Raw genomic sequence first — 21,462 nt, forward strand, 5'->3', positions numbered from 1 at the left:
AATTTATGCAATCCATGTTATCGGCTTGGATTGGAGAATTGTGACTGAACTGGGGTCTACATGGTGGAGAATGGCTGTTTTCGCACCCGTTAGCAATTCTAATCGCGTTTTCTAAACTAATCGTAGTGCTAGGCGCCTCATCATAGGTTACTGCCTGGCTCGGTAGAGAATACATGTCGTGGCTTGGATTAAGGTATATAGTTGGTTTTGTCGCCGCCTGGGTCAACTGGGCTCCTGGTGAGGTAAAACTAAGGCTACAGGTAGTGTAAACATTACTGGATACAGTGTCCGGATTAAACCTAGAGTAGGTGAGATCCATGATACTATGATTAGGAGAAGGATATTTTTCCTCTCCAGATATAGAGAATACTTGAGTAGCCTAAACAAATATCCTTTTTAAAGGGAGTGTTCATTAATTTTCAAAGGAGTATCCGGGATATAAATTCAATTAAGACTTGAGAGTTGAATTAGACATGATATTCTAATCAAAGTTCTTCATAGAAAATTTGATATTTCAATATTCAAAACTACAAAAAGAATTCCGTCCCTCCTCTTGCAAACGCTTTATAGACACTGACAATAATGCAGTTTGTTTCTTTTTTCCACTGAATTGATTTAAAAAACGAATTCAGACTACGAACTGCAACTGGCAACGGAATGGGCTCAACTTGTGAAGCACAGATCGTCCATACACATATCTAAAAATGTAGTGGACGTAGTATGAAGATGTTTGTAAGCAATTATCTCCTTAATAAACGTCAACCATCGCCGCGCTCCTGAATGAAATAAAATCCCTCTGAAAACTACGAGACGAAATAAACTCATTTCAATATAATCATTTTTAAAAACTTTCCAAATCAATTTTTTTTGAATTTTTATTGAATTTTTTATTTACACTGTACAGGTGTAGAGCTCTTTATATTGAAAGATAGTTACGTTATAGATTAAGTAATAAAGTAAAGAAAAAAGAAAAAAGTTGGAGCCATTTTTATGAAATGATTTTAATATATTAAAACTAAAATAAAAGGATATTTTCCTGGTTTGAGAGATGCTCAATCCCAAAGTTTGGTTCTCCACTCCAATCTCCACTGGATTTTTTAGTCAATTTTAAAATTATAAATTAGCAACAATTTTACCTTTTTAATTATTATTAGGCTTTCAGAGAGCAATTTTCTTTTTTTTAATTGGTGCAATTTTATACAAAAAAAATTATGACGTTTTTTTCGGACAAATTTTTTCGACCAGTCATAAAGTCATGTAAGTCGCCTAAAAAGTTTTGGGCTCAATTGGTTCAGTCGTTTTTATGTTTATTGGATACAAACAGACGCCCAATCAAAAAATATAGATAGAAGCTAAAAATTTCAAAAATATGTGATTTTCTTTTAGTCCAGGGTTCAATAAACTTTCTTGCGAACTTTCTCTGACAAAATTATAAAAAAAGGAGAGGCTGTAGTTATTCTTTTATCTTTAAGCAGAATGAATGTCTTAGAAACTTAGGAAACCTTGATTAGCATTTGAAACCTTTGGATTTGGATGAAAACAAATAAGGCTGTAGAAGTTTTCAAAGCCATGCCTTTTCCCCCATTCTCTGTATAGTTGAGTATTGTCTATTTTCCTTGATATAAGAATCTGCGAATTCTGTAAGATGTCATTTTTGAGAACTGGTTCAACTCTTTTAGCCTTAAAATAAACTTAAGATCACTTTAAGATTTTTCTTTAAAATAGTTTTTGTAAAAAATTAATTTCATAAATACAAAACTTTCAGCGTGATTGTTTCAAAAAAAATAAGGTTGGCCCCTCCCAGCCTTTTAGGGTTAAGTCAAATTTTTAAAAAATGTTTAACCTCTAAATGTTTCATATCCTGGGCTTTCTCAACTTGGATTTCTTTTTTCTCTTTTGTTCCAATTCGTTCTTTATCTTGATTCTCAACAATCTCTTCCGAAATTTCATCTTCAATATTATCTTTCGAAAATTTTTTCTTGTTTTTTGGTTGAAAACTGTAGAGGGGGTTGCATAGATCCGCGGTATTTCCTTCCTGATTTGTATATTCTTTACTAGCAACAATGTTAATATTTGATTTTATTTCTATTCCACCAGTTTCGGACAGTACTTGTTTGGGACCAACCGACGTCATTAAAATTTTTAATATTTTTCGTGGATTTTGACAAATCTACTTTGTAATGCTTCCCACTGCGGGTAAGATGGTGAACTAAACTCCGGAGTAAAATTCTAAATGGTTAACATCAATCCTTATCAAGAATGGCGAGATCGAAGTTCAGACTATTAATGATTGTTTATAAATATGAAAATATAGTTACCCACATTTCTTACAACAAGTGCTTCTAACTTTTACACTGGCGGCATTGATTAAACATGTTCTGTAAAGAAAAAGAACACAAATCTTTTACAGTTCGGTCCTTCACTTTCAATCCCAATTTGAATTCAATTCAATTACTTTGAATAAAAAATATAAAAGGACAAGTAGGTTTAAAGATTGTTGAATTACCAAAATACGATTGACGCATTTATTAATGATTGTTTATAAATTGTTTACAGGATTATTCAAAATGTTTTGTAATGCCAAAATTGGGGCTGTCGCGTTCTTTTTCTTTAATTGTACCATTGAGCCTCGGGTGTATGTGTAACTCTTTACATCCACACTTTCTTGAATTGGTTAGATATCTATTATCTATCATTAAAGGCCAATTTATTTCTATATGATATACAAACAATATAATTGGATGCCATAATTAATCCATTACTTCCTAATGAAGGAAACATTAAAAGCCAATTTCCAACTTATTCAACATGGAGATTGCAATAATAATAATAAAAATAATTCTGTATTATCTAAAGATAAAGTACAATAAAATGATATGTATGTAAGACTGGATTGATCATAGAATAACATGACAATTGAAATGGAACAACAGCCCAAAAACATTCAAAAATCAAGGTTATTATTTTTCAAAAAATGTCCAACATGTCTGTTTTAGATAACACGCGATGCTAAGAAATTCGTTTTACTTGAGTGCCTAAAAATGAGTTCCCATTTTTTCTATTTCTGTTTAAAGCGTTATTTCAAGTGACCCTCCATGTAAAGATGGCAATGACTGATTTACAACAGTACCCTTGAAACCTTCATCTGGTCAAAAATGTGGAAGATAACGTCGTTTTCTGAGTTGAAAATTGTTTTAATTCTGATAACTTCTTAATTGCTCACTTTCGTACGAAACCCGCAATTGAAAGAAACCGTTTAAGAAACAAAAACATGGATATATAATTCTATACTTGATCAGACAAATATCGTTATAAATCGGGCATTGGCATCTTTGTATGCTTACAGTCCCTTTAAGTAATGTTAAAATATTTGTAGGTTGATTATTCTAAACTTGGCATACTCTCTAATCTATGATAACTAGGATTTTAATCCGCTTCGCGCCCATCTTCTATTTCAACTTTTAATTGTGGCTTTATTTGTGAGCATCTTCTCTTTGAACAGTATAAAAAAAAGTTTGCGGATTTCATAATATTTGTTGCGCATTTTCAATATTTTTCAAAAGTTAAAAACTTTTAAGCACACAGTTTTGAAATTTTGATCATTCGTAAACCTTTCATATAGATAGATAGAACAAGTGAAATTCTTAACAATATTTTTTATACACTCTAAATTTGAGAGAATATTTTTATCCTGCATTTTCACTCGCAATGTCATGATTACGAGAATAAAAAGCTTATGATTTTTTTTTCAAGGCAATTAAGAAACGTTTTAAAAAGACAACGAAAAAATTGCACATTTTTATGAAAATTGAATTGAATAAAATATATTCAGCCACCTTGTGTTATCTTTGGATAATTGGATGATTGTATTTTTTGTTGTGATTAAAAATCTTAAATTTAAACCTTTAAAAAAAAAGAATTTAATTCCGGCAACAAAAAAACATATTGTCCCGCATGATAACACAAGGCAGTTGCATAAAGAGATAATTATCACTCTCCACTAAATCCCCACTATATATATATATATCTTCTATCTAAGTACTGCAAATCACTGCAGTACAGACCGAGAGATTAGTTTAGGGTGTTATAACTGCAACCACTGTCCGTAGGGATATCAACGGTAGTTGATATAAAAACAAATATCTTATACATTAAACCTCATTTAGTCTTGAAAACTAGAGAATAAAGTTCTATATATTTAACACTAATTGCAATATCACTGAATTCTTAGGTTTATTTCAAGTACCGGGCCGCCTTTTAGACAGTGAGATTTGGTTTTTCGGTATACATAAAGACTAAAGACAACAAAACTGAACAGTACACTAAATAAATCATCTCCAACTGCAAAAAGATCCTGACGCCTACGAAAAAATGAAGCAGTTTTTAAGACTAGATCAATTTTGAAGTGTTGCAAACCTTTGCCTTTGATTCTGCCTCGCGAGGTAGAAAAAATTGGTTCTGGGGCCCAGGGGCCGGCCGATTGGATTTTGCCTTGGTTAAGTAAAAAATTTTATTTTCCGAATAAGTAAATGTACACAATTTTATCGCCTTTTGAGATGAAAATGCGCGAATATTTTTCCGAAAAGTTTGTAGAACGGGTGGTTATTTTACATAATTATCCCAAGGGACGTATTTTACATAATTATCCCAAGGGACGTATTTTACATAATTGTCCCAAGGGACGTATTTTACATGATTGTCCCAAGGGACGTATTTTACATGATTGTCCCAAGGGACGTTAAGTAACCTAACCTCCCTATGTTGTGGGAATCGTAGGTCGGGAATTTTGTTTAAAAGGCGGTAAAAATCTTTTCCGAATCAATTTCGCGACGGAATTGTCTTACGGAACCTTTCATTAAGAATGCAAAACTATCCTATTGGAAACAAGGAAATCATCATTAAGGGAAGTTCCAATATTGTGTTCCGTATAACTTGAATAAAAAATTAATAGTTTTAAAATCTACTTTTATAGTCTATTTTCTAATAAGTTATTTTGTGATTTAAAACAGATTAATGAACAATGACAGATTAAAGTAAGATTGGAAAGAAAGGCAATTTTCTTGGAATTCAAATGAAAAATCATTGTTTAACAAAAAATAGCATACCAGATTAAATACTGTAAAATAATTGCAAATTATATCTTTAAACTAATAAAAATTAGATATGAAGCCTGAATTACGTTTATTATATGGATTGTGTTTTAAGAAATAGAAACTAGTTATTTATGTTTTTTTCAGAATGTTTATTTCTCTCCTTGTGGCATGTTTCACATTTCTACAGTTTTCAGAGGCGGTAAGTGTAACAATGTAAATTTCTTAGTTTTTGTAATTGTTCGTTTCCCGTACACGTTAACAGAAGCATATGGGTGGGGCAAAGTCGTAGTTGAGTTTAAAGGACTGTGAACCTCAAAGCAAAGATGGCAATGCCCGATTTATACATCGGGACGTTTTTATTTCATTCAAAAACCTCTCGTTAATTTTTTTAAAATGAAAAATATCGTTTGTTTGCGGAAAAAAAATATCGTTTCCGGTAAAAGACAGCCAGCCCAGTGTGCAAATTTCATTTTAGAACTCCATTGTATCCCTATTTTCAAAAAAAACGTTGTATTTGAAATTTTTAAAAACTCTTTTTTATCGATTGCAACTTCTTTTATTGTTTATTTCCACATCGTCTATTACAACTAGGAATTCGCGATTTTGTTTTCAAACAAAAACCATTTAGTTACATTGGTAGTCAGCAGATTAAAGCAAGGGTGAAATGCAAGGAAAGTTAATTGCAGTTAATTGTATACTATGCGTACATATTGAAACCAGTTCTCTTTGGGCGGAATTTGTAAACAAGAATAGATGCATCAGTGTTCGTTTAGCATCCGAGGAGGTTAAAAGCATTAAATTTTGATGATTTTAATAATTCACATAATCGTTTCCTAAGACCAGAATATTTCATTAATTTTTTTATGTGAAAGATGGATCCCATGTCAGGCTGTAACATCCGTCTTGTGTTTACTTTACCGCCCAGAGACAGTACACTGCAGTACAAAAGATGCGTACACTTCTGAAATAACTTTCCTTGCATTATATCCTTGGATTAAAGTAAATATTTATTTTTTCAGTTTACTTCAATGGCAACTAATGACGCAGAAAATACTCGGTAAAAACTTGAACATTTATCGTAATCTTTAATTGAAAAAGTGGCATGAATAATTTACAACGGTACCCTGAATATTTTGCCTGATAAAAATGAATTTTATTTCTCTTAAAAATATCAGAATTAAATACTTTTCAATCTTGAAAAGTAATGAATGTTTTTTTCAGAGATTAATAACAATACAGATAGAACACTAAATATCGTATTTTCAAGATTTAGGCGTTTTTCGTTTGCACAATAACCCTGAGGCAGAAACCCAGAGGAGTTACGCGCATGCCGCGTTGAATGACAAAACAGAGAGAGATCATACGAGTAACTCCTTTGGGCTTCTGCCTCAGGGTATTTGTGAACGAAAAAAACCCTAAATCTTGAAAAGACGACGTTTAGTCTGTATTGTTATTAATCTACGTTTATCAAGGTTCTCAGAAACTACCATTAACAAACGAGCAAATGTGAAACTAATATTCTTTAAAAACTTAATGCGAGGTAAGATAATCATTGGAAGGTAATATGTAGACGGTCACCGTATCACGTGACTGAAATGCTTTCCAGAAAACATTTCTTCCTTTCAAGATGACGACCTTTCCTTTACTCAAAAAACTGGTAACTTTAAGCTGATCTGAAGCCCTATTGACATGAGAAATTTTCTTTCCCAATACTGTGACACATCATTGGGAAAAGAATGAAATAAGTTACAGCGACATGGAGCAATGGAAGAAACAATTGACTTTATGAATAAGTCTAATGCTTTTTGGATGACCATGTGAAGTTAACAGTATATTGAATATTAAAGGAACTGTAGAAGTAATTTCAAATGAGTCTTTTATTAAATATGTACATGTCCGATTCACAACGGTACCCTTTAAACCTTTATCTGAGTAACAATAAGAAAGATATTTCCATCTTAGAACGTACTGAATTCTGATCGTTTTCTTCTCTTTTTCCGTAATCTGAATCTGCAAGTCATTTGCACAGAGAACCCACAGTTGAAAGTAATCAATTTTCCGATGGAAAAAGAAGGATTTTTCATTCGTCCTTTAATAGATAATGGTTAAAAAGGTATTGTTTTGAATCGGATATTCCACTCTAAAAATGGAGGAGGATATTCCACTCTAAAAATGGAGGAGGATATTCCACTCTATAAATGGAGGAGGATATTCCACTCTATAAATGGAGTCGGATATTCCACTCTATAAATGGAGTCGGATATTCCACTCTATAAATGGAGGAGGATATTCTACTCTGTAAATGGAGTCGGATATTCCACGCTATAAATGGAGGAGCGTTAGAAAATCATCCCTTTTATTCCAAACAAAGGAATATCTTGTATTGTAATAATTTTGCAGTCCAAAAATTTTTCTTTTTAAAAACTCTTCTTCTGCACATGCATTTGTCTAGATAAATAATATCTCTAAAATGTCTAGATCTAGATGAATCTGGAAAGCTGGATAAAATTAAGCAGATCCATTCAAGGAAATTAAATTAAATCAAATCAAAAAAATTTAAGGAAAACATTTTTACTAAAACACGGGTTTGCCGAATTTAAAGGGGCGTAATTTTTTAAATATGTTAACGCCGAGAACACCATTTGATCCGCTCTTTGAATATTTAGCTTTCATTGTATTTTACATTTTTTGGGAGCCCGCCTTTGCCTGGAAAGTTTTCCCTATAAACCTGAACCCACTGAAATATTCCCGTTGTACTACCAAATTCCCCAGCTTTTGAGTCAAATCCTGAGTTCTTATTGGACCTGCAAACAAGCAGACAATCAAAGATTTAAACTTCTTTATGGAATCTCTGATTTGCCTCAAGTTTTGAACTAGGGGTCGGGAACTAAGAAGAATCACGGGAATTTCTTACTTTTTTTTGAAAGCTTTAATAGAGTGAGTTGACTTTAAATAGGAAAAAATCCAGGCAGAACTGGGTCTCCAAGCTAGTTTTGGCTGTGGCAAAATATTGATAATAAAAATAATTTTAATAATCTGATTTAATTTTACTGCTTGTTTGATAGACAACAAGCAAATCAGGTATTAGACATCGATCTACTTCTTAGTTTTAAAACAAGAAAACAAATAAAATATTGAATATATTTTTAGATTGAAGGACAGCCAAAAGTTCAAAGATCCTCCAGTGATTGGTAAAATTTTAAAATAAATGTTGACGTCTGCAATTTGATTTTTAAATGAAAAATAAACATATTTTCATTGGAAAAGCATGTTAACAGATCTTAACAAAAGTAGAATTAGACGGAAAGGAATTGAGTCTTTGTCATAAAATCTGATTTTCTAATCTCTATATCTTTACAATCCAATTTCGTAGACCTTAGATATTTCAAACTATGAATTCTGATAGATCAAATAGTCTAAATTTGAAATATCAAGGTTTTTACCATCAGGTTGCCAAGATATAAGGATTAGAAAATTCGAGTTTATGGCAAAATCTCAATTCCTTTTGAGTGGGTGTAAATGAAGGAATCTTAAAATCAGGTTATCTGCAAAAAAAGGTAGGACTGAACAACGAAAAAACATGTATGATACTAGGCAGTTTTGTCAACAATGGGAGAAGCTGAAAAGACTATCCGGTATCCGTCCATATTAAAACTAATACAAATTCTTGAAGTAAAAACATCTTCCTTATTATTTATCTGATAAAAGGTATTGTTGTGAATCAGGCATTGCCATGAAGGTTACTGTAAACTACCCCGACAGTCTTGTTAAATTAGGTCCGAAAAGAAACTGAAAGCGGAAAAGGAAGCCAACGAGGAATTGAACGATGAATATAGGTTGGATGAGGAGAAGGAATTAATCCAACAATTGAAACAAGAAAAGAAATTGAAGGAGAAAAATACATCTGAAACCCCTGAAAACGTTGTCCAACAATTAAAAGGTTAGAAAATTGAAATACAGTAAAACTTTACAAAAAAAACTGTGGCAAGAAGAAGACAATATTGAAGCAATAATTTGATTTACTTATTAAATAGCATGGGTCTGTGCTCACTGCGCAATTGCTGTGTTATATATTTATTGGACTATTCTAGTCATCCTAGACTTTTCCACAGTTTTTTGGGTCTCACTGTATTTGTAATTTTTTTTAAGTCAAACCCGTCAAAAAAGTCTAAACGAAATGCACCCAATAATTGTCCCCTTATAAGCACAATAGGACGCATTTACTAAGGTATTGAATAATATTTGAAATACATTTTACTCTCTTCATTTCCAGAGGAGCTGATGAAATTAGTATTCACCTCTATCATTGCAAAGGTAATATCTTGGGGTTAAAGTTTAATATTTCAAATTTAGATTAACAGAATTCATTGATTGAAATATCGAAGGTTTACGGCATTGATTGCAAAGATATATTGACAATAGTAATAATAATATTACTGACGTTTATTTCTAAATATTGTTTAGATTTACAAAACTGTCAGAAAAGAACTGTCGAATAGCAAAAAACTAGCATAGCCGTTTCAATGATATATGTTCTGAAATAATACTTGACGGTGGGGTGCGGTGTAAGACTTGAGAACTATATTAGCTTTCGTAGAGATTAAAAAAAGAACAACTTTCGGGTCAAATCCAGAGTTAAATGTTAAAAATCTAGATTGAGAATTTCGTTTGAAATATCGCATTACTGGCACATTTTTGGCAAATAAATACATATATCTTAGTTTCTTATGTTCTATTATTCTTAGGTTAAAGCTGCGAAATATTTGATTGCCAATTTTATTTAATATAATTTAAATATGTATTTATCCATTCTTTTTTTAAAGGATTTTTTTAATCTAATATGCACCTACCTACAGAATTGTAGATTTTAAACTCAGTGCTTTAGAAAATTAAAAGCACATTTTTCAGTGATGCAGCATAAAAAGCTGGCCTGTATACCCTGTCTAGGGACAGCTTGGACAGAGTACAGTGAATAATATGTTGGAATTTTAACAAGAATTTACTTTGTTTCCAGAATAAATCTAACACAGCCTCAAAATTTATTGAATTTAAGAATGAAATTTATTGTTTGATTAAAGGTTATTATTTTATCTTTTACCGCTTTTGACCAACATTATCGACCCATCATTTCCTAAACAGAGGGACGTAAAGTAACGCAACGTCCCTTGGGACAATCAAGTAAAAAAACCACCCGCACGTGTACTTAAGTAATTTTTCCGGAAATTAAAAATTAATCAAAGAAACCCCCGGTAGAGTAAAATTCCCTGTAGAGTAGTTGTAAATAATTTAAACTTACTTGGGAAATCAACTTTGCATGGAAATCAAAATCTTCGCTATAAAAAGCAAGCTAAAAAGACTACTGTGGTTTAACGAGTTCCGCAATCAAAATTAGCTCGGCAAATCAGTCTAAGGGTTTACGAGTTATGATCAGAAATCCAAACAGACAAACCAGTCGACAAACAGAGATAACTTTACAACAGTACCCTTTTAAACATCTATCTGAGTAACAATGAGAAAGATATCTTCGTTCTTTTCCTTAAAACGTGCCAATCTATGAATGGAGGGTTAAAGCTGGTTAAAGCCCATGTTTGAATACAAGTTAGTAATTATAATCAGATCCGAGTCTGATGCAAGTTACTTATCAGATCCGAGTCTGATACAAGTTACTTATCAGATCCGAGTCTGATTCAAGTTACTTATCAGATCCGAGTCTGATACAAGTTACATATCAGATCCGAGTCTGATACAAGTTACTTATCAGAACATAGTCTAATACAAGTTACTTATCAGATCCGAGTCTAATACACGAATTGCTTAAAGAACTGTAAATATACTTTACTCGCTGAATTATTAAAATAATCGTACATTCATTCATTTTATTTACATTTACTATAATTGTACATAAAACGTACATACACATGTCAGGGGGTATATCAAACTGTTACATTTTTATGTAATGAAAAATTATATAATTTAAGCGTATTATAGAAAATATACGTTTTCAAAGGAATTGAAACCTTGCCACAAAATCAAATTCTTTAATCTTTATATCTTTGCAGCCTAATTACCGATACCTTAGATATTTCAAACTTAAATGAACAGAACTCTTACTTTAACATATCTAAGGTCTACGATATTTTTTAGCAAAGCTATAGGGATAAGAAAATCAGAGTTTGTGGCAAAAAAATTGAGTCTTTGCCACAAACTCTGATTTTCTAATCTCAATATCTTTTCAACCCAATGTCGTAGACCTTAGATATTTCAAACTATGAATTATGTTAAATAAAATAATCCAAGTTTGAAATATCAAAGGTTTACAATGTTCGGTTGCAGTTGCATAGGGATTAGAAAATATGAGTTTGTGGCAAAAACTCAGTTCCTTTCCTTCAGACCACAATGATATGAACAAATATTTATCTACCACTTTTTAAAATAAATTATGTATTGCACTAACACCATCCACTGCTGATAACTCCATCAAAATTAGAAGGTAGACCTAATCTCGATCCACCTAAATACAAATAGAATATTAAAGAAAGTGTTTTTGAATTGTGAGACTGGATACAGGCCGAACTCTTTAGGAAGGTTCGATCCGCATATGTATATTTTGTAATGAATCTTTTAAAGTCTCTGCCAAGCAATAAATTCGTGCCTTTTTAGGAATTTTAAAGTTATGCCAGGATTGTTTTTATTTTCTATAATAACACTCGGAAAATTACAGTTATTATTAGACATATTATTTTACAAAATCATTCATTCTATACCCCACAAAACATGCATGTATGCTTTCTTTCTGGTGTTAAATAGCCTTCACTTTCAGCCTTGTTAAACCTTATTAAAATTGGCTTTCTTGTATCTTATTTTGGTCAGCAGCATGTTTTATTTGATAAAGTATGATGTCAGTACAGGGTATTATAGGAATAAGGGAAAGGAAATGGCGCTGGTCTGGCATGAGAAAACCAGTCGCACTGCTTTGCAGACGAGTTTGGTATTCCTTACACACACTTTTTTGGTACAGACACACAACCCCATGACGTTTCCGCCCCCTGTGGCAGTAGCGCTTAGTTTGATGGAATTTTTACATGTCTGAGTTGTTTATGATACAACGAAAACTAGATACAGCATTCGACAACATAAACCAGATGTAAGCGTAGTTTCAACTGATCATCTTCACGCGAAGAGGGCCATACCCTATTCACAACGGTACCCTTAACATTAAAGCTTTGTCTGATCAAGTACGAAGTAGGTATCAAGGCCGTTTACAATTTTAAAAACTGATTATTTTCAATTTTGTGGTTTCTCTACACAATTAACTTGCGCATTTCTACTGTAGGAAAATATATGAAAATTATCAGAATTAATATTTTTAAACCTGGAAAAACGGCAAATTTTTGATCAGATAAAAGTTTCAAGGGTACCGTTGTGAATCAGGCATTACCATCTTTACATGGAGGGTCACTTACAATTACGTTTACACTGCCTTTAACATTAACTTACTTGGGTAGATTGCTTGAGTGTAAGCTGGAGAATTCTTTTCTTTCAAGATAATTTCTTGAAGTCTTTTAACAGTCTGAATAGAAAACAGTTGTAGTGAGGCATAAATCTTTATACTTTATAGTTCTTCAGCACCCGAGATATAAACTACTTGACCGCGGAACAGATCAAAAATTAATTTAGATACAGTGGACAGCCTGAAAACTCTGAAATAGGACTTCTAGAATCAAGTTTTACTTTAAAAAGATTCAACACTTGTGCAGTGTATTAACAAGCCATTTAACTTAATAACTTATTTAATAAGTATTGCTATAATGCCCTCTTCCTATTCCATTGTTTTCTGGTTATCACTGTATAATTTACTCTCTCAATACTCAAACAGTCAAAGAATAAAAATGAGCTTTCTTTTTTTGGGTCCATTTTAATTTGAGAATCAACCATGCAAAGGCCGGGGCCAGATACAACTCAAATTTGAACATTTAAAAGGTTAGATTTGTTGTCTACCTACTAGATTTTAGTTCAAAAAACCCAGTTTCTTTAGGTTTGATTGGTGCAACTGTAACCGAACCCAAGCTTTTGAAACCCAGTTTTTAGATGAATATTTTGAATGAATGCAGATGTGGTCACCTGAGGATTTTTCTCTGAAATATCGTTATTTTCCGATGGATCTGAGATAGTATTATACAGTCTTACTCTTCTCCTAGCATAAAATAGAAACATTATTTGGGTCATTTTCTTCCTTGTCTCTTTATCTGAGTAGCACTTAGGAAGATATCGTCGCTTTAATATCTTAAAAAGAAATAGATCCTGTCAATTATCCTCGTAAATCTATGGAGCACAAATTTCTTATACCAAAAATTAAAAATTATTCATTTTCAGATAAAAACAAGGATATCTCCACCATTTTCAGATAAAAAAACAAGGATATCTCCACCATTTTAAGAAAAAAAAACAAGGATATCTCCACCATTTTAAGATAAAAAACAAGGATATCTCCATCATTTTCAGATAAAAACAAGTATATCTCCATCATTTTAGCTCTGAGAAAGTTTCGAAGGTACTACATGGTAAATTAGGCATGTCACTCTTTTAATAAAGGGTTACCTGAAATTCCTTTAACAGTCGCGTTAAGGATATTGCGGTGAATCGGTTTTAAGGGAGGGTAACAATAAATTACACTGACAGTCTCTTTCTTGAATACCTTTCTTGAGGTTTATGTTGTTTAAGAAGATAGTCCTGACCCCAAATCATCTTGTAGTCTCCTTCTTGAATACATGCCTATATATGAAACAGGGCTGAAATTTAAAAAATAAAACCCAGTCTTTATTAGACTTGAGCCTTCCTGACGCCCAGGTCTTACCTTAGGTCTACAATTAGACCCAATGATTCTAATTGGTTCTGATTTGACCAATGTGGTGAGCTTTGTCTGGAGAATGATGTGCAAATCAGCTCAAAGACCAGTTTGTCTCATCAGTTTAAATTACTGGCTGTCTCAATTTAAATTTCGAAAACTCAAACTTGACTATATGTATGTTAATATATGTTTATACGTGGGTTAATCTTATAAATCACCATTTTTAATACTTCAGATAACTCACAAGATTTTAAATGCAAAAATTTACGAAATTTACGAGCTCTAACCTTTGAAGACTTGAGTCAATTGGGTTTTTCTAAATCCAAAACTCGAGTCTTGTCTTGGGCTTTGCTTGGGCGTAAATTGACGCTAAGACTGGGGTTTACTTGAGGTTAAGCTTTTAAAATCTCAGCCTAGGGTTACCCACAGTGGATGAGACGTCAGAATGTTTACTGTCTGCTTCTTTATATTCATGATTCCCGGCAGCAACTGTATAAACTTGTTTCTTCCTTTGCTAAATCATATTTTAAGCATTCATAGACTATATTCAAGGCCGACGACTTGGTTTAACCTTAGGATCGTCTTAGGATCGTCAAATTTTAGAGTTTTCAATCGTCTTTGTAGTCTCACCCTTTGGGGGTAACCCTGTACAAGCTAAAGAATAACTCTGATAAACTAATCCAAACATATTTTCAACCTGATGGTTTAAACCTTTGATATTTCAAACTTTGTATAGGTCAAAAGTTGTGAAATATTGGGATAGAAAATTAGAATTTGAGGCTAGTTTTGAGTTCCTTTTAAAATGTTATTGTTATTTTTGAGATCATTTATACAAAGGGAAAAATACAACGGAATGAAGAATAAGAGAATGCATATTTTTTAACGATTCCACCCCCCCCCCCTCTCCCTCCCCTTCCATCACCGTCGTTGCTAAATGATAAGCTTGACATATGACTGTATATGCCACTGCTTAATGTTTATTTAACAGTCATCCGTTATTGTTAAAATTAATCTGTGTTAATAGAACCAAAAACTGACATTAATAAACTGTCTATTGTTTTCTGTAAACAAGTTTTACCCATAATTTCCATCGTTTGTTTGCAATAAATTTTATCAAAATGGGCAGTTTATCAATAGTTTAGAAAGTTTTGTAATAATTCTGAAAGATTTAATTATAGCTCAATAGTTTGCACGTATGTAATTTTAGCTTTATTTGCACAATTCTGGACTGTAAAATTTAGCTTGAATATATAAATACGTAAATTTTGCTATTTTTTGGTGGATTTCTAACATTTTTTAAATGCCAATTGTTTTTTTACTTTGACCTCTAATAACAATCATTTAGTTGTTGTTTTTCAAGTCGTTATTGTTTCCTCGTATAACTCAATAAAAAATTCCACGACTTTTCTGTTTTAAATTTTGGGATTTTATAAAAATCGTAAAATTCGACAATTTTCTTGTCAAAATAAAATTATTTTTGATTGATTGATTGATTCAGCCATTTTGATGTTTATACATACGAACTAACACCAAGACAAGCCAAATTCATGTAAATATAAATATTATTGAATGAACGTTCTTGTCAGCTGTCTTAACAGTGAACATGAGAAAATGTGAGCTACTGAAAAGTTGAGTTCTCAGGATTCCCTTGAGACCTTTAAGATAATACGTTGTTACAGAATTTAACTCAACACAAATTCTTCTGAAAACATGTTCTCAACATTCAATAAAGTCGAACGTGACATTTTTAAATGACTTTTTCTATTTCTTATCCCAAGTTTTGAAAAAGAAATTACTGAAAATTGTTATTTTAATATGAACATTTTTTTATGACAGTACAGTACAGTACAGTACAGTACAGTACAGTACAGTACAGTACAGTACAGTACAGTACAGTACAGTACAGTATAGAACAGTACAGTACAGTACAGCACAGTACAGTTACGACTTTGCAACCAAGTTTTAATTTTACACGCTGGAGTCAAAATAGCAAGCTGTTCTGGTTCGTCTTGAAGAAAAATAAGTTGTAATTGAAAACATACAAAATTTCAAATCTAAAATGAGCTTTAAACATGATTTGATAAAATGATGAAACCGCCGATTTTACGAGGGAGGGAAACCTTTGCCCCCCAATCCTCTATATTTACCTTTATATTTTGTGCCGGGATTAGTTAGAAGAGGACTCAAAAGGAAGGAGGCACCTCTTTCAAAAAAAAATTTTCTTATATATTTATTTTAAACACAAATACCTGGAACTAACATCGTATTAGCGAGGAGAAATATACTTCGTAGACTAAGTTTTATTTATTTTTGTAAATAAAATATACGTCATTATCTAAATATTTAATGTTCAGAAATCTTGTCACATAAATGGTAACTTTTATTATACTAGAGATTACTAAAACAAAGACGACCGTTAGTCCGCAATATTCTGGTTAAGAATTTATGTTATCTGTGAATCAAATACGGAATTATGTTCTGAGAATTGTTCTTACCTTATTCCTCCTTCATACAGGGATTCCTTTCCTCCCGTCAAAGGACTAAAATATAGATAAATGTATTATAAAACATGCAGTGTACGCCGAACACCATAGTTTCAGTAGAAGTAAATATTTTCATGTACTGATAGCACCGGTTGAAGGATTCATATCTCTGATTGGATAATGAGATAGATAGAAAGATAGATGTTACCGCCATGCAATTTCTATTGGTTCAGAATAGACATCAAACACATGACTGAACCCTGATTGGAGCAGGCGCTAATGGACCGGCATACAGGAGTGCGTACGGTGATCTAAAATGTGAACGCTCTCGAGCAAAAATCTCTATCATTATTTGTCAATTATTCTTTAAAACAGTTTTTAAAGTAGTTTTTTAAGGAAAATGTCTATAATCTCTAATATACAAAAAAGTGACAAGTGAGTTTGCAAGTTTTATCCAAAGACCAAATACCATATTACCACAACTCCCACAAAATAAATACGTGACCCGGTCATTAGAATTGATGCGTAATTTTTTTTCTAAAGAGAGAACCAGAACAGTGTGAAACCTATCTTTAGTAATTTCTCACAACTGTTACATTTCTTAAAAACAAAGAAAAAATTCAGTAGCAAATAATAAAACCCTTAGCGACATTTTATTATTAATTAAGAAAAGAAGAATTCCCCAATTCCACTGGTTTCTGGTTATCGCTGTACGCAAAATTTGTATTTATTCAGGGCGCTTCACGCCATGTTACTATTACAAATCAATTTTTGTAAAGTATATTATATCTATCTCCGCATCTATATCTTTCTAGTTATCTATGCATCTTTCTCTATATAAATAAAAGTATGTATCTATCAATGTATATTGTATAATATTTATGTATCCATCTACATACTCAATACAGTGATAGCCAGAAAACAAAGGAAAAGTAAGACGACATTATAGAAGTATTTGATGGTGTTCCAAAGTAAATAGTTTGACTAGAAGACACTTATTAAGTCGCTAATTCAGTGGAATGGGTCGGCTTTAATGAACAATTGTTCTGTCTCATGCTCATTGGACTTTTTAAAGTTATAACTTTATTTTAAAAGTCGTCTTCCTATTTCAGAGTGTTCTGGTTATCAGTGTATCTATCTATACCTACCTATTTGTTCTGGGAGGTCCGCCTCCATTATCTGTTGTGACCAGAATAACTGAGTTTTCATAAAGACCAGAACTTTTTAATTCACTGATTATCTGATAAAAAAACGATATTTTCAAGATCAACTAACTTTTAACCTGTAATCAACCGTTTAATGCAAATAAAGAACGTTATCAAAAGTAACTTTTTTAAAGATACAAAAAATATATTTCCCCCCCACCTCTTCTAACAGCTTGTGTTGCTCCTATGACCCTAAGCTAAAGTAAATTGCAAGAAAGGTTTTACATGTTTTCAATCATAATTTCTCTTATAAAAGGAGAGTTATTGAATATCTAATATGCGACCGGATAAATTTTACAACTTTTTCTTAAAATCAAAACTAGAGGAGCTAAAAGGTTAAAACGTTGTTCCGATAATATGGCATAAATTTGACCTTTTCCTTCTGTCTTGTTTGCAGTGATACCTTCTATATAATATATATACACCTTGCTTGTCTGTCTGTCTGTCCTTTTATTTAAAATTTGTTATTTTTGTTTAATCGAAAAGAAAATAATGGAAGATTGAGAAACAATTAAAAGTAGAAGAAAAGATGGGCGGGAACCCCTAGCAATTATTATATCTACCTCATGGACTGCTTGATCTACAGCTACAAGAACAGCATCTCTCATCTCCTCCTCGTGGCCGAATCCCTCAGCATCAAAATAATCCAGGTCATCTTTGTTCTTCTTCTTTCGTCGGCCAAGTAAACTTCGCAATCTTGAATATATTTAGTCTTGGTTAAAACTTAAAGGTTTGTAAAAAGAGAGTGTGAGTCAAAAAACATGGTATTATATATATATATCTGAAAATAAGTTTGAACAATCTCTTTAATAATATGGTTATATTTACAAATTAAATAAACCTAATCAACGATGTTGTAGATTTTAGATGGGATTTTTTAGAGGAAAAGTTACATTAATTTTCTGATTAGAGTGATGACGTAGACATGATTTGTAACCAATAAATTGTTAACTATTCGTACAGGGATTGCAGTCGTAATTTCAAGAGACTCTTAGTCTTCGATGTCAAGTGACAAGTCGTATTCACCGTGGAACTTTTTATATATCTTTGCTGATCATTGTTGAATGAGTACACTTATTTTTCTAGGTGAAAATTTATGGTTTTCAATTGTGTTTTTTTCTGGGAAAAATACCTGCAAAATTATGATCAAGAGACGACAAAGAAAATTTTGTTGAAGAGACAACGTAGGAAATTATGATGAAGAGATATTGAAAGAAATTATGATAAAGAGATGATGAAGGAAATTATGATGAAGAGATGATGAAGGAAATTTTGATGAAGAGAGTTTTATGAAAAAGATCGTTTTAAAAAGGAACATTTTTAAACAACGAACTTTATAAAAAAATTATAGTTTCGTTTTTAAATGATGATTAAGAGACGACGTAGGAAATTATTATGAAGAGACGATGTTGAAAATTATGATTAAGAGACGATGTTGAAAATTATGATTAAGAGACGATGAAGGAAATTATGATGAAGAGATGATGGAAGAAATTAAGATGAAGAGACGACGTAGGAAATTATGTTCACAGGATTGCAGACCTCCCATCCCCCCCTCTATGTCCTCCTCGAGATAAAAGACTGGAAAATGTGAAAAATGTCCCCATCACCCCTCTCCCCCTCCATCAATAAAAGCTAGGAATGCAGGAGCTGACTGGACACAGTATCATGACTGAAGCAAAATTTAAATATAAACAAGGGGGAGAGTCACCTTGCCACTCTCAATATATGGAATATAGATATAGGGCTTCAAAAAATAGTTCTGCCTCTGCAATTTGGCTAGCTGCAGAAAACATCCAAAAAATTCATTTATTTTTATTTTCAAAATTAGCCAAAATATGATTGAAGGATGGACAAGGAATGGAAGAAAAAGAAGAAAGAATGAAAAACAAGAAATATAGAAGTCTCAAAATGTTTCCATCTGATATCATTTAATTAAAATAAATTATTAAAGTTAAAAAAGTGTACCCTTTGTGAATCGGGTCAATTCCTTTAATCAAACCTACTTCTTCGGTGGTCTGCCTACATGAGGTGTATGAAGAGCCATGAAGGGAACATAAAGGAACATTGGTGTATTCGGATTATGTTTCTGTATAATAGTTCGAGCCTCCTAAATAATCTAATCAATTTAAACTGCCTACCGCTGGTTCAAATTTTAATAACCAATTCAAATCCTTCTTTAATCTTTAAGTTTGAATCGGTGGTTCAAATTTGAACTGGCAGTAGGTGGTTCAGCGGCGTGTCCCACGAAACATGTCTGTTGGTGAATAGTTTAAATGTCTTCTTCCATAATTTGTTTAGTTGTTTGAAACCACAGCGAATGACAAAAAACTTTTTATGGCTGTCCTATTATAGTAAAATTGATTTCAAAGTAAAATTAATTCTACTAAAAGAGTTTTTAAACGAAATAAACTGCAAAAAGTTTTTTGTATCTAGTACAGCGTATGGAAGAAGACATTCAAAACTATTCACCAACTGTTATGTTTCATGGGACACCCTGTACAAAACTATTCACCAACTGTTATGTTTCGTGGGACACCCTGTACAAAAAAGCACAAATAGTGCGGCGAGAACCATAACACTATGGATTAGGAAGACGACATTAAGTAATGATTAATTTTGTTACAAAAAAATAGTTTTACTAGTATCTTTTAAATCACTTTTCATAGCGCTCAATTTCTGAATAGCTTGTATATCATGCTCAATTTCAAATACTACCGTTGAATACATTTCTGTAGAATACATCTTACGGTAGTCTGTAGTTACAGATTCATTTCTAAATATTATTATTATTTATATCATTATTATTATTATTATTATTATTATTATTATTATTATTATTATTATTATTATTATTATTATTATTATTATTATTATTATTATTATTATTATTATTATTATTATTATTATTATTATTATTATTATTATTATTATTATTATTATTATTATTATTATTATTATTATTATTATTATTATTATTATTATTATTATTATTATTATTATTATTATTATTATTATTATTATTATTATTATTATTATTATTATTATTATTATTATTATTATTATTATTATTATTATTATTATTATTATTATTATTATTATTATTATTATTATTATTATTATTATTATTATTATNGCTGGTAAATTATTCTACCTGTTTCTATAGTTTATTGCTAGCTGGTAAATTATTCTACCTGTTTCTATAGTTTACTACTAGCTGGTAAATTATTCTACCTGTTTCTATAGTTTACTGCTAGCTGGTAAATTATTCTATCTGTTTCTATAGTTTACTACTATAGCTGGTAAATTATTCTACCTGTTTCTATAGTTTACTGCTTGCTGGTAAATTATTCTACCTGTTTCTATAGTTTACTGCTTGCTGGTAAATACCGAAGAACGTATCGAATCCTCTTCTGATAAAAAAACCGTGCAACAAAATCATTTAAAGATTGAAAATTAAATGAAGAGGTATTTTATAGTAACCCACCATTTATAGAGAGACAAGTCTTGCAAAACTATAGAGAAAATAAGTAAAATTGACAAAACTCAACATGTTTAAAGATAAAAAACGATGATATTCTCCTCATTAAAAGAGTATCATTGTAAATTGGACACGCCTGACTATAAATGGAAAGTTGCTTGAAATTAAGTGTACATTCATGCACTTTAATCCTCTTCTGGACGATTCATAAATATTGTTTTTAATATTTAGTTTGGAGGAAAAATTTATTTGATAAATTTAAAATTATGATTATGAAATTAGAATTAATTAAATTATGGGTTCATATCATACAAAGTCATCTTTACGAAGTGAGTAGGGAGGGTGGGGGGAG

The 21,462-nt window shown here is 31.6% G+C and overlaps 2 protein-coding genes and 1 long non-coding RNA gene across 4 annotated transcripts in view; 1 reads left to right on the forward strand and 2 right to left on the reverse strand.

Moving 5' to 3' along the window:
- Window positions 1-47: 47 nt before the first annotated feature.
- Window positions 48-10,131, forward strand: LOC111698615 (interaptin). 2 transcript variants are annotated; one of them, XM_023468987.1, is made up of 10 exons: window positions 48-193; window positions 5,238-5,292; window positions 6,113-6,150; window positions 6,566-6,633; window positions 7,572-7,620; window positions 8,159-8,174; window positions 8,244-8,284; window positions 8,870-9,033; window positions 9,367-9,407; window positions 10,002-10,131. In XM_023468987.1, exons 1-10 carry the CDS (start codon window positions 174-176, stop codon window positions 10,002-10,004), a joined length of 495 nt encoding a protein of 164 aa, XP_023324755.1. In that variant the 5' UTR covers window positions 48-173; the 3' UTR covers window positions 10,005-10,131. The 2 variants fall into 2 exon arrangements, with proteins under 2 accessions (XP_023324755.1, XP_023324756.1); XM_023468988.1 differs by having other exon boundaries at window positions 8,930-9,033.
- A 5,355-nt stretch (window positions 10,132-15,486) lies between these two features.
- Window positions 15,487-20,401, reverse strand: LOC111698639 (arylsulfatase J). Its single transcript, XM_023469017.1, has 7 exons — window positions 20,348-20,401; window positions 19,636-19,739; window positions 18,193-18,325; window positions 17,573-17,664; window positions 16,437-16,481; window positions 16,089-16,144; window positions 15,487-15,596 (listed from the first exon to the last, which is right to left on the reverse strand). Exons 1-7 carry the CDS (start codon window positions 20,372-20,374, stop codon window positions 15,487-15,489), a joined length of 567 nt encoding a protein of 188 aa, XP_023324785.1. The 5' UTR covers window positions 20,375-20,401.
- Window positions 20,402-20,931: 530 nt separating this feature from the next.
- The window catches only part of LOC111698635 (uncharacterized), a 3,315-nt gene continuing 2,784 nt past the window's right edge, over window positions 20,932-21,462 (reverse strand). The window contains exon 5 of the long non-coding RNA XR_002764575.1: window positions 20,932-21,042. This is a non-coding gene — a long non-coding RNA (uncharacterized LOC111698635). The remainder of the gene's footprint in view (window positions 21,043-21,462) is intronic.

The sequence above is a fragment of the Eurytemora carolleeae genome, unplaced genomic scaffold, assembly GCF_000591075.1.
Source record: "Eurytemora carolleeae unplaced genomic scaffold, Eaff_2.0 scaffold140, whole genome shotgun sequence".
Lineage (NCBI taxonomy): Eukaryota > Metazoa > Arthropoda > Copepoda > Calanoida > Temoridae > Eurytemora > Eurytemora carolleeae.

What these genes read in the sequence shown, in the direction of transcription:
- LOC111698615 (XM_023468987.1), top strand. Translation starts at nt 174, where the DNA reads ATGTCGTGGCTTGGATTAAG. An exon ending in ATGTCGTGGCTTGGATTAAG is followed by an intron (nt 194 to 5,237) that starts GTATATAGTTGG and finishes TGTTTTTTTCAG; the next exon opens with AATGTTTATTTCTCTCCTTG. An exon ending in CTTTAAAAACTTAATGCGAG is followed by an intron (nt 6,634 to 7,571) that starts GTAAGATAATCA and finishes TAAAATGTCTAG; the next exon opens with ATCTAGATGAATCTGGAAAG.
- LOC111698639 (XM_023469017.1), bottom strand. Translation starts at nt 20,374, where the DNA reads ATGTATTCTACAGAAATGTATTCAACG. An exon ending in CTGTATGAAGGAGGAATAAG is followed by an intron (nt 16,145 to 16,436) that starts GTAAGAACAATT and finishes TTTTTTTGAAAG; the next exon opens with AGGTGCCTCCTTCCTTTTGA. An exon ending in TCCCGGCACAAAATATAAAG is followed by an intron (nt 15,597 to 16,088) that starts GTAAATATAGAG and finishes ATTATCTTAAAG; the next exon opens with GTCTCAAGGGAATCCTGAGA.